General features: G+C 43.1%; 1 protein-coding gene across 2 annotated transcripts in view; it reads left to right on the top strand.

Annotated features, from left to right (window-relative positions):
• Positions 1-10,355, top strand: part of Spin1 (spindlin 1) — a 48,201-nt gene extending 37,846 nt beyond the window's left edge. For both annotated transcript variants that reach the window (XM_051194293.1, XM_051194294.1), the window contains exons 5-6: positions 1,278-1,511; positions 6,733-10,355. In XM_051194293.1, the coding sequence (XP_051050250.1) occupies positions 1,278-1,511; positions 6,733-6,932 (434 nt within the window). In that variant the 3' untranslated portion in view covers positions 6,933-10,355. The remainder of the gene's footprint in view (positions 1-1,277; positions 1,512-6,732) is intronic.
• The last annotated feature ends 1,967 nt before the right edge of the window (positions 10,356-12,322 follow it).

The following is a 12,322-nucleotide window of genomic DNA, read 5'->3' as shown; positions in this document are numbered from 1 at the left end:
TTATCAATTACTGGCTTGAAGAAGCTATTGATGTGTGTTTAAGTGTCCTGCAGGGGAGATTTTGTGCTGTTTCTGATTGCTGTTGCATATGTAACACCACAAACAGGTTGTGTGTCCTAATTAAATTGAGTAAGAATATATTGCCTAGAAAATCTGAATTTCTTTTCCTTTTGATATTAATAGAAAAACTGGATGAATGACTAGAATAGAGATGTAATTATTGTAAAAGACCCTTACCTAGAATGTGAGGACTGGAGCTACCCCCTTATAACCTGTCTAGTAGTAAAAACAACACAAGAGAAAGGCTGCTAGTTCTTCACCTGTTTTTTATTATTATTATTATTATTATTATTATTATTATTATTATACAAATAGGCTTTCTCATGACAGCACACAGGCAGCCTGAATCTGCTCTAAGTGCTGGTAACAGGGAGAGGGCCTCTGCTGCACGGGACTGTCCACACACCTACCGGCTCAGCAAATCCATAAATAAATAGCTTTAGGTAACAAGGACTGTCAACTGTGAGCAACAGCACATGATGGTGTTAGTGGCACTGTTGTCCCTGGCTGTCCTGTTGAGCTCTAGGGACTGTTTTGTGGAAATAACCTGTCCTGAAGAGGGAAGGAGGTTTGTCTGGGCAGATGGGGCATGCTTGGAAGAGAGGAGGGACTTGAGGGGCTGAAGGATGGTGACGAGTTGGGAACATTTTAAGTGACAGTTTTCTGTAGATACCACCGTGATCACTCTGGTTGCTATGGAGAATAGACTGTAGACATAAGAGTAAATAACTGTTCTCAGAACATGAGACGTGATGAGACGTCAACTTCCAGTTTCTTTTAAAACAATAACAAAACACACATCAGGTTACTGTCTTTGTATTATTTATGTGAGGGTGTTGGACTCCATGAGAGTTCAGAGGACTTCATCCAGTGTTGATAGGAAGGGGCCAGCACCATGTGTTGTGTGTGGAAACTCTGTTTTTCTTGTCTATCTGTGAGCCTGATGCTAACTCATAGCTTAAAATAACTGTTAGATAAGCAATAACAAAACCACTTAGGACCTGTGGTTTAGATATAACACTGTACAACTGAGTCCAGAAAATAAGGGCCAGATTTCTTGCTGTTTATTTCCACCTTTGTGCCAGCCCTAGGATTTGGTTTGGTAGTTGCTTGTCTTAGATTCCCTGGCCACTCTCATGTTCACTAATGTATCACCTGGTCAAAGCTTGTCTCTGTTAGCAAACATTTGCTCAAGTATTTTGCTCTTGTAATTCCAGCCACATCTCGGATCAGCGATGCACACTTAGCGGACACAATGATTGGCAAAGCAGTGGAGCACATGTTTGAAACAGAGGACGGCTCTAAAGATGAGTGGAGGGGGATGGTCTTGGCACGGGCACCTGTCATGAACACATGGTTTTACATCACCTATGAGAAAGACCCTGTCTTATACATGTACCAGCTCCTAGATGATTACAAAGAAGGCGACCTCCGCATCATGCCCGATTCCAGTAAGTGACACATTAATCAGCAGCTTTGGTTTTGGTGATTTGAAAGGAATTAATTCATCTTTTGACTAATTATTTGAGTAACGGGTTTGCAGATGTGTTTTAGGGTTTTTATGTATACAGAGAAGCTTACTTGTGAATTGTAGATGATAAAATGTTTGATCACTTGAAAAGGTTATTTTAAATTTTTAGAAATATTACAATGGTAGTATGTGACCATGTAGGGAATAAAATAAATCCATTCCATCATTTTTTAGCAGCTGTTTTCTCATTGTCGGTCTGGTTTTTACCTACTCTGTCCTGGTTTATTTTGAAGCTGGTCATCCATGGTGATAATGTAATCTGTGAATATTGGACTTCAGAGAATACTGGTTTCAGATAACTAAATTGGAGGCTTGAAAGACAACTCATTGCTAGAGAGAGGGGCTTACCAAGCTTGAATTGAGACCCTGAGTTGAATCTCTATAACTACAAAACAAGCAGAACTGAACCAGGAGAGAACTTTGAGTAGTAGCAAGACTAACAAACAGTAGGCAGTGGGTGGATTGGTTATATGAACCTAGTTTTTGTTCTCATGTAGCAGAGGTTGACTCACACTGGCCTTGAACTTAAAGGTCCTGCCTTAGGCTCTAGTGTAGATGGAGTTTCTTTCCAGCCCGGTCCCACAGCCATTTAGCCCCTAATAATACACAGAGGCTTCTTATTGGCTAGCTTTCTCTTAACTATTAATCCATTTCTATCAAACTATGTATTCCCTAGAGGCTGGGGCTTACCAGTAAGCTCTGACATTTTACTCCTCGGTGGCTACAAGGCGTCTCCCTGGCGGCTCATCTCCGTTTTCCTCTTCCCAGCATTCCTAGTCTGGTTGCCCTGTCTATACTTCTACCTGGCTACTGGCCAGTCAGTATTCATTCACCAACCAATAAGAGACACATACATCCACAGCATGCAGAAGGACGTCCCTCAGCGTCTCCTCTTTTTTTTGTCTAAATAAAAAGGGAGGATTTAACTTTAACATAGGAAAGTTATAACAAAACAGTTATCAAGCAAGTATTTATAATTATAGTATTTTGTCCATTAACATTTGGCAAAATTTAAAGAAAATATTCTATCATTTCTACTGTCTTTGTGAGTCTGAAGTTTTGTGTGCAACTTATGTTTTATCATAACTATAGAAAACTATAACTATTTGCCTTCAAGTCCATCAAAGACCCCAGAGGGATAACGCATAAACTCTAGAATTGACAGAGACAACTCTCAGCCTGGACAGTCACCCAAAGTTCCTCTGTAACATTTGGGCATCCCTCTTCAGCCTATGTGCCCATAATGTCTGGCAGACTTTTTGATGAAGCAGGAACTTTGAAGGACCTGCATGAGGCTGTGAGACCAGGAAGCCCACTGTGGCTCTGTTTTATGTGGAAATTCTTGTCTCATGTTGGGCGTCATTTGTAAATGGAATTCTTAATTGGTCTAGATAATACTCTAGAGTTCTGGGATTAACAGGAATACACCTCTATACTCAGGTCAGTTTTGCTTTAAACAGAGCAATTTCATTTTGCTGACATTTTAAGTGTCATAAGTAGTGTGTTCACAAGTAGGTGTGCTTATTGAGGCAGTTAGCTTCAGAGTAATGCTACCTCAGAAAGGTCCACACTGCTTACCACTTCTTACCACACCCCTAGTTTTTGAGAGGTAGTACATCTTGCTTTTTCTACTGAGCTGAAGATAACCTTGAATTCCTGAGCTCCAGGCTTCCACTATGCCCAGCTTTTTTTTTTTTTTTTTTTTTTTTTTTTTTTTAAATCTATGATCTCCCTACCCTTCACTCACAGCCCTAAGCAGCCAGTGATTTTATTTCCTGTGTACATTTTCCTGTTGTTGACTTGCATGTGAATGGACTTTTATGGGGCCTCTTGTGACTAGTTTTCTTCGTTTGCTGTTTGTTTCACATGATTCTCGGGTTCCCTCATGTTGAAACAAGCTTTAGGATTCATTCTTTATAAATAGTGGTCATGTATAATTTATTGTATGCATTATACCATATTTCATTTGTTTAGCTGTTGATTCATATTTGGGTTGTTACTATATTTTGCTTACTATAGATTGATGCTTTATAAACACTGGTTTTGAGACTCTCTGTGGGTGTTTGTGTTTTCATTTGTTCTTGGTGTGTAGCTTGAAGTATAATTGCTAGGTCTTGGAACCTCCAGGTTTCATTGTCCTACTGTACCTCTTTACATTGCCTTCAACAGTGAGTGAGGGTCTACTTTCATGGCCTCAGTCACCAGCACTCTCCTGTTTATAATTCATTTTAATATTTCTTCTAGGAGGATGAAGTAGTTTCCCTTGTGGTTTGCTTTGTTTCCCTGGTGACTAATGGTGTTACAGGGATCTTTTGTGTTTACTGGCCATTTGTATCTCTGGTGAAATGACTGTTTAGGGTCAGCACCCTAGATAGTAGTCTTTTCGTTAGAAATCACATTTAGTGACGTTCTTTTGTGGGCTGTCTTTTCACTGGCGCTGTGCTGGGAGCTGCAGTAGAGTCTTGCTATGTTGTTTAGGCTGACCTGCTGTTTACTATATGGTCCAAGCAGGTCCCAAGCTCTCCATCTTCCTGCATTGGCCCCTGGAGTGCTAGGACTGCAGGTGTGCACCTGCCAATCATCTGACTTCTCACTTCTTTGATTGACCTTTGATGCCCGAATTTTTAACTTTTAGGCCCAATTAATCTGTTTCTTTTATTAATTGTGCTTTTGGTGTCTTAAGAATTGTAAGTCTTACAGTTGAATTCTTTATTATCATTATTAACGTCTGGTACAGTGTGAAATGCGGGTATAAGAGATCACTCATTCTTTTCCATGTAGCCCCTCTTGGACTAAGCATCATTTGTTGAAGAGACTATTCTTTCCTCCTGAGAATGGTTTGGCCCCTTGTTGAAAATCAGTTGGCCATGGATACGTGAATGTATCTATCTGGCCACACACACACACACACACACCACCCACACACACCACCCACCCCCCGTTCTGTTCACCTGTTTCTATGTCTTGTCATTGCCGCTTCCAACACTGTCTTCATTACATTGATTTGTAGTAAGTATTGAAATCAGAACTAGGAGACCTCTCTTTCCTTGGGCATCCCAGGACTGTCTTGGCTGTTCTGACTGTATTGTAGTTGCATATGAATTTTAAAATCTGTTTGCTGGTTTCCATGAAGAAGTCTGTTGGGATTTAGAGTTGGCAGTGGTGTTGTCTGTCTGCAGAGTATACTGCCCTCTCATGTTGGCAAAGAGTAGCAAGTCTTCCAGTCTGTAAGTAAGGGTGTTTTTTTTTTTTAAAACTCGGAGCTCTGTGATGCTTTTCAACCAAATGGAATTGTTTACTTAATGTGATTTTGGGGTAAGCCTATTCATTTAGTAATTGGTTTTTGTTTTGTTTTGAAATAGTGTCTTGCTATTCAACCAAGACCTCAAACTCAGCATTCCCTATCCCAGCCTCCTGAGAGCTAGAACTGTGAGCATAAACTTCCACATCAGCCTAAACCTGTTCTAAAAGGACTGTTTCTTCAGACACATGGACCCTTGGCCTGAGACATTTTGGCTAGCAAATACTGTTGTGCTGTGACAGTCATTTTTATTTCTCTTAAAAAAACCTTTTTAAAGAGTTCTTCCTATGAAGAGGCCAGTTAAGGAATGTATTGATAAGCTTATCTGGCCTGTAATGACTACTTCATTTATTTTTTATTAATAGTTGTGCTCATTTTTACAAAGAAAATTGTCTGTATGTTCTAGGATTTATGTTGGGAAGAGTGTTCTTTAAAAGCATTCCCCAGCTGTAGAAAAAGGTCCCTCAAAGCAAATGATGCAGAGCTAAGCAGCTGTAGAAAAAGGTCCGTCAAAGCAAATGCTGTTGAGCTAAGAATAGACGTGCAAGTCCTTTACACATAATATTGCAACTTTTCCAGCCACTTGATCTTCTCATGCCTTTCCAGGTTCCTAAATTTCCTGTCAGTTGTCTGGAAGTTTGTCTCCCATTAGAATAGTGCTGCCATTCTAAGTTCTAAAACAGCCCCACCACCGTGGTTTAACCAGTTCCTTTGCTGGCTGAGCAAGTTTCCATAGAGCTGCTGTCATATCAGTTGGCACTATGCATTCACAAACTCGGAAGTTTCTGTGGAAGTGTGTGGTAATAGGACAGTGCTGCCTGAGGGAAGAGAATTTTTGAGGAAAAGGTACTTCTTTTTCCACTTTCTGGTTTAAAAGACCATGTGCAGGGATTCAGTTTATATTGTGTGTTTGTTCCAGAGGCTGCAGTGGGTAGCAGATTGTCACTCACTCAGAGGCTTGCTGTTGTTGGAGGTGAAGATAATGTAGGCCTGTTACATGAGCCACACTAGGAAGTTGTGCTTCCAGGTTTGCTGAGGTCGTGGAGGTTGTTTGTTGGCCGGCCTGAGCCCATCTGCTGCTCCTCCAAAGGCTCGGTGCTTTTCTGACCCTCTAAGGAGTGTTTAAAATAGTCTTGTGACTGCCTTGTGTCCTCACCCCACTTTTTGTTTTGGGTAGTGGTGGCTTGTTGTCATTCCATGTTTTCCCAAAGGTAACTGGGACGTGCTTGTGGATGGATGGTACCAGATACCCATCTGTCCTCAGGGATCTGTTTTTATGTTTTCCTGGCCTTGCTGGATCCATTTCACCTAATGCTTGCAACTAAAACATGGAGGATTTGTTTCTCTTGTTCTGAAATTGGGTGGAAGAGGTTGGAATGTATTGACGTTGAGGAACAGGAGCTTTCAGACTCACAGGTAAACCCCAGTGATGCCTCAGTGTTTGTGAGTAGCATGTTCTCGGGAAGCTCTGTAGGAAAGTATTTGGAAGCCATTTAAAGTTAATTTTAGGTAGTTGCGGTTTATAATTTAATGTGATCCCAAGGAGTTTGGGGTATAATTTTTAAGTCAGTCATATATCTGTCTGGATGTGGCTCTGTGAACCGTGTGAGTGGCATTCTGTGTTCTGCTGTTAACTTCTGGACTGCCCTTGGCCATTTTGGTGCCGCGTTGTCATAGATACTGGCTGGGACATTGACCGTGTGCCTGAAAATATTTACAGAGTGGCCCTAGCAAGTGTTGACTACACCGTGATGAACTCAGGGTATCTTACATTTGCTGCTAAATATGGCATATCTAAATACTGACTTTATTTCTTCTTTTTCTTTTTTTATTAATACAGATGATTCGCCTCCAGCAGAAAGAGAGCCAGGAGAAGTTGTGGACAGCCTGGTAGGCAAGCAAGTGGAATATGCCAAAGAAGATGGCTCGAAAAGGACTGGCATGGTCATCCACCAAGTAGAGGCCAAACCCTCTGTCTATTTCATCAAGTTTGATGATGACTTCCATATTTACGTCTACGATTTGGTGAAAACATCCTAGATGTCATCACAAACTTTGCCAAATTTGTGGAACTATTAAATGTATAATTTGTAGACATAAAGACTTGATTGCTTTCCAGTTTAATGAAAGCTTAGATGTCCCTGCGAACCCACAATCTCCACCAGCAGAGCTGGTGTTGTTCTGAATAGTGCAGACTGACTTGAACACAAGGCATCTGGGAGGGGAGTCCTCTCTCTTTGGAGCATCTGTGGTGGGGGAAGGTCCTCCCTCCAAAGCACCTGTGAGAGGTGGGGAGGTGGTCTCCCTCTTAACAAGAAGGCTGTCTGTTGGGGGTTACAAGCAAGGTGGTAAAAGTTTTAAGCTAGTATCATAGTCATTTAAATCTGGATAAGTTGTAACCATTTTCCCCATCACTCTGACACACTGTCTTATTCTGCTGCCACAATGCAAGCATAGTTTGTTATTTTTGTTACTGCCTTTTTTGAGAGATTATGTATCTATAGCTACCTGTCTAGATCTGCATCTGTGTGCCTATGTATATATTATACACACACACAGGCACTCACCACTGGCACTCCGTTCCATGTGGAATGGGGTGGGGGTGATAATGTTTTCTCCAGTTCAACAGGAGTGCTTGACCCAAGTCAGTCATATTTATAATATGCCTGCTCTTTGTTTAAGATTAAATTTGGGCACGGGAAGCACACAGGGACATTTAGGTTTTTTCAAAGTTCAGAATTCAGAGTACCATTTTAATCTGGAGGCTGTTAGCTATGAATCCAGGTATAAATTAGCCATAATAAGTCAATGACCCACAGTAGAATTTAGTAAACTGTTGAGAAATCTGGGTAAAAGGCTGCCTTCAATTCTAAGCTTTGTTTTCTGTGTTTTGGTTTTTTTGTTTGATTGTTGTTTTTTTGTTGTTGTTGTTTATTCTTAATCATAAGTACTTTTAAAATAAAGCCCAGGTTCTTGGTTCACATGGAATAACGTAGATGTGTTTTGGGATAGCACGTTTGTATGCATCCAGCCATCAGGATTTTAGTACATGGATTTTAAAGGCAACAATGTATCAGTGGTTTGTATGTGGTAAATTCCTGCCAAGAACAGTGCGTTGGTATTAGAAATGTAAGTTTTAAATATGGCATTGTTGCCTTCTGTTAAGTTCTCTGGGGCTTTTAAGTCTTTATTACTATTATTGTTGATGTGTGATTATGGTCAGAAGGCCTCTTCTCCCCTTCCCTACCTGCCCGCCCCCACCCCTCATGTTGGACAAATGGGGCTTTTTGCCCTGACCCTGTTGTGGCAGTGTCTGTTCTTGCTTCAGGTGTTCTGTGCTGCTCATGCGGGTTTGTTCCCTCCGTGACCCTGGGCTTTGCATGTACATTATGTGTCACTGTGGAAGGCTGTCATGCCAGCCAGCTTGTGGGTGAATAGCAGCTCTTGGCCACTGAGTGCATTTGTGGATTGTTCCTGTAAGGGTATTTGAAGCTGAGATGGAACTAAAAATGTGGTTGATTGACTAGCCAAGCATGTGCTTGCTCTCACTGGTTTTAGAGGGACCCTGGTGGCCGGTCAGCTGGAAGAAAGATGGTTTGTACTGCCAGTCTCTTGTGGAGATTGGAAATCCTTTCTGTAGCTGGACAGATTTGGATACTGTCAAGCATACCCCGGAGCTTTGGGCTAGTTCAGGTCTGCTTACCTTGTTGGGGCTCTTCTGATGCAAGAATCATTCCATGGTTCAAGGAGCATGTTACTGGATACCCATTTAGTCTTCACAGAGGCTGACTGCCTCCTGGCTTCTGGATGGTCACAACTGCTCACCATGTGAACACAGTACCTCAGTTCTGTCCCTGGCTGCAATCACCCTGTTGTCTATGCTCATTGCTTTCCCAAAGGGACCCAGGGACAAGCTTCTCAATGCAGTGTGATATACCCTAGTCTTCGGTGCTTCTAGTGTCTGACCAGGTGTCGTCCTGCATGTAAATCTCAGAGCTGAGTCTTGACTCCCAAAGCCCACAATGACATCTGTGGCACAGGTGGGCGAGTGTGTTCTGCATGGACAGACAGTGCAGAACATGGCATGGTGACTGGAAAGAAAAGTTCCTTTTGAAATGTTCCAAGGGCTGGATCTGTTAAGACGTGTCTGCCATTATCTGATGCTTTGCATTGTGGTTCTCTGCAAGCAGCCCGCGTTACTTTGGTTACCCGTGAACTCCTGGTCCAGAAGAATGTAATGTGACAATGGTGATGACTTTGATCGCTATTCCATTTATTGCCTTTTCCTAAGGCTGAGGGAAGGGGAAGGTTTTTATTTGTTTGTATTTTTATTGTTTTTCCATTCCCTCCCCCACTCTTTTCTTTTGGTGGCTTCCACCACCCTTAATGGTGACTGACTCTCTCTCCTCCGGAGCCTGCCACCTTGGGCTTCCCTTAGGCTCACAGTTCAGATCTGCATGCATTGCTTGCATTGTTCTGGTATCTGAATGTTGATTCCTCATTTAGGAGTTCAACATTAATTTCCAAAATTATCATGGGGCTTGTGGCAACACAAGGCGTGAATCTGTGTATAAAATTTATTGGCCTTTCTCACTTACCTGCTCTAGTATCGTATCGTGTGTGCGTGCGTGTGTGACGTCAGGCTGCCACGTAAACTTCAGAGAAGAACCTTAAAGCAGACCATCCTTTTTTGCATGCTCTCTTCTAAGTAGAATGTTCAATGTAACTAAGTAAAATTGCATGTTAAAGAGACTTAGGTTCTTTCTTTCTTTCTTTTGTTCGATTTGCTTTTGGTTTCCTGTACATTTGCTTACTGTGCTGTTGTAGTGGTTGTAGGGTAAAGACGCACTGGTGAAGGAAGCCGTCGTAGCCGACAGAAGGTGACCCCAGTTGTCTATGTCACGCAGCATTCGAAGGGACTGTGCACGCTCGAAAAAAATCACAGTTGCTTCTAAGCCAGGTTTCGTTTCTTTTCTTGTTTTATGTGCCAAACCCCGAAGTGCATTGGGCTGAATCTCTGAACACTGTAGACCCATCCGAAAGAAGACTGCTCTGACTGTCACAGATTGTAGTGCCTGAAAACTCTTATGCTGATTGTTGAAGAAAGTCCTCCAAAGATGACACAGGAAGAGTCACTCACAAAATAATCACGGCCGAAATTTCTGTGTTCCTTGGGGATGCTGCGCTTTCCGTATTCTCCATCATTGGTGCAGTTTGAATGAATGAGTAGAGTTCAGAGGTCTTCGTGTTCACGTTTAAAACTAGATAAACGACCTCATTTTTTGAGCTTGAATTCATTTTTAATTTTAATTTTATTTTATACAATGTGTAGACAGTTCCCTGTTCTCTGCATTTAGAAGTATACACAGTACAACTCTGTTAATTCTGTAAGTAATTTTTATAATTATGATGTAACTCTATCCTTCCTTAAAACATTTAAAATAAACCCTTTATGTGCAACTTGTGATTGTGAACTGTGTGATGCTGTTTTGACTCTTTTTCTGAAAGGGGTCCTGAAGTCATGACACTTCCATACATGGAAATGTCAGCTTTGACAGAAACAGAAACCAGTGTACACCAGAGGAAGGCGTGGTTCAGCAGTCCACACGTCTGTCTGTTTCTGGTTTGATATTATGTTAGTTAACTGTATAGAACTCGATAATGTGTGGGCTATTTTCATACCTACCCGCCCTTTGATGCTGCCTGTAGTGCTCTCATTTGTACTTAAAGTGAGACTCCAGTGCAAGATGCCTCACTATCCGTGTCTCTCTGTGGTTTTTAACCCATATGGTACATAGAGAATCAGTAGTGTCCCCAGTAGATTGTTTCAATGTTTCTGTTACTTATTCTAACAAATGTAACTTGTGTTTCAGGCTCGGTTAGGGAAATTTGTGCATTCCTCTGCTGTTGGAATAGTTGGAACTTGGCCTCAGGGCTTGATGCTGCTCACTGAGAGGCTGAGGGCCAGGCCTGTCAGGCTCTGGGATGGGGGTGAGGGGCTGCAGTGAGGGAAAGGAATGGGTCCTGGGACTCAGTCTGGCTTTCATAACTTCCTTGCTGAAGGAACAGGACTCACTGTGCTATGTACTGAAGGTACAACTCATTAAATATTTTCTGGAAGAAAAAGTAACAAGAGTTTAGTCAGAAGGTTGGGCGCTGATGGCCGGTGAATCAAGTCTATATTTAAGTAAGCGGTGGCCCTGTGGGGGACTTGGAGCCTTGTTCTCCTATCCCCCCTCATGCAGCTAAAACCTGGCGATAAAAACATGGGACACTTTAGTAGCCCCTCAGGAAAGGCCTTGCTGCTAGCTGCCTTCCAGTTTTTCTTGTTTTGTCACTTCATTCCTAATAGTCCTTTCTCCCTCCTGCAGAGGAGGGCTGGTCAAGGCATGGAGCCTGAGTCCAGGATTACAGGAGAGTGCAGACTTAGCCAATCACGTCAGAAATTGGTAGTGTGCTCCTTGGAAGCTTTTTTTTTTTTTTTTTTTTTTTTTTGTAGACATGTGAGTTGATGGCAAGAAAGATAGTCTGTGTTTTGAGACAAAGATTTACTTTAGACTGACCTCAAAATTTATGACAGTAATGCTGAGTTACAGGTATGGACCCACCACCTCTGGCAAGAAAGGGTTTTGAACTTGATACAAAGACTTCCTGGTCTCCAGAACCCAGGCCTGATTCTCTGCATTAAGAACTGGTTCCAAAGTTGCCTTGCATCCATTTGCTCCCCCGCAGGGGTGTGTGCATTAGTGTGGGTGCTCCCCCACAGGGGTGTGTGCATTAGTGTGGGTGCTCCCCCGCAGGGGTGTGTGCATTAGTGTGGGTGCTCCCCCAGCAGGTGTGTGTGCATTAGTGTGGGTGCTCCCCCAGCAGGTGTGTGCATTAGTGTGGGTGCTCCCCCGCAGGGGTGTGTGCATTAGTGTGGGTGCTCCCCCGCAGGTGTGTGTGCATTAGTGTGGGTGCTCCCCCAGCAGGGGTGTGTGCATTAGTGTGGGTGCTCCCCCGCAGGTGTGTGTGCATTAGTGTGGGTGCTCCCCCAGCAGGGGTGTGTGCATTAGTGTGGGTGCTCCCCCGCAGGTGTGTGTGCATTAGTGTGGGTGCTCCCCCACAGGGGTGTGTGCATTAGTGTGGGTGCTCCCCCAGCAGGGGTGTGTGCATTAGTGTGGGTGCTCCCCCGCAGGTGTGTGTGCATTAGTGTGGGTGCTCCCCCAGCAGGGGTGTGTGCATTAGTGTGGGTGCTCCCCCGCAGGTGTGTGTGCATTAGTGTGGGTGTTCCCAAGCAGGTGTGTGCATTAGTGTGGGTGCTCCCCCAGCAGGTGTGTGTGCATTAGTGTGGGTGCTCCCCCAGCAGGTGTGTGTGCATTAGTGTGGGTGCTCCCCCAGCAGGGGTGTGTGCATTAGTGTGGGTGCTCCCCCGCAGGGGTGTGTGCATT

Source organism: Phodopus roborovskii, unplaced genomic scaffold, assembly GCF_943737965.1.
Source record: "Phodopus roborovskii unplaced genomic scaffold, PHOROB, whole genome shotgun sequence".
Lineage (NCBI taxonomy): Eukaryota > Metazoa > Chordata > Mammalia > Rodentia > Cricetidae > Phodopus > Phodopus roborovskii.
Note: the sequence above shows the minus strand (reverse complement) of the source record. Positions and strands in the feature narration are given on the sequence as shown.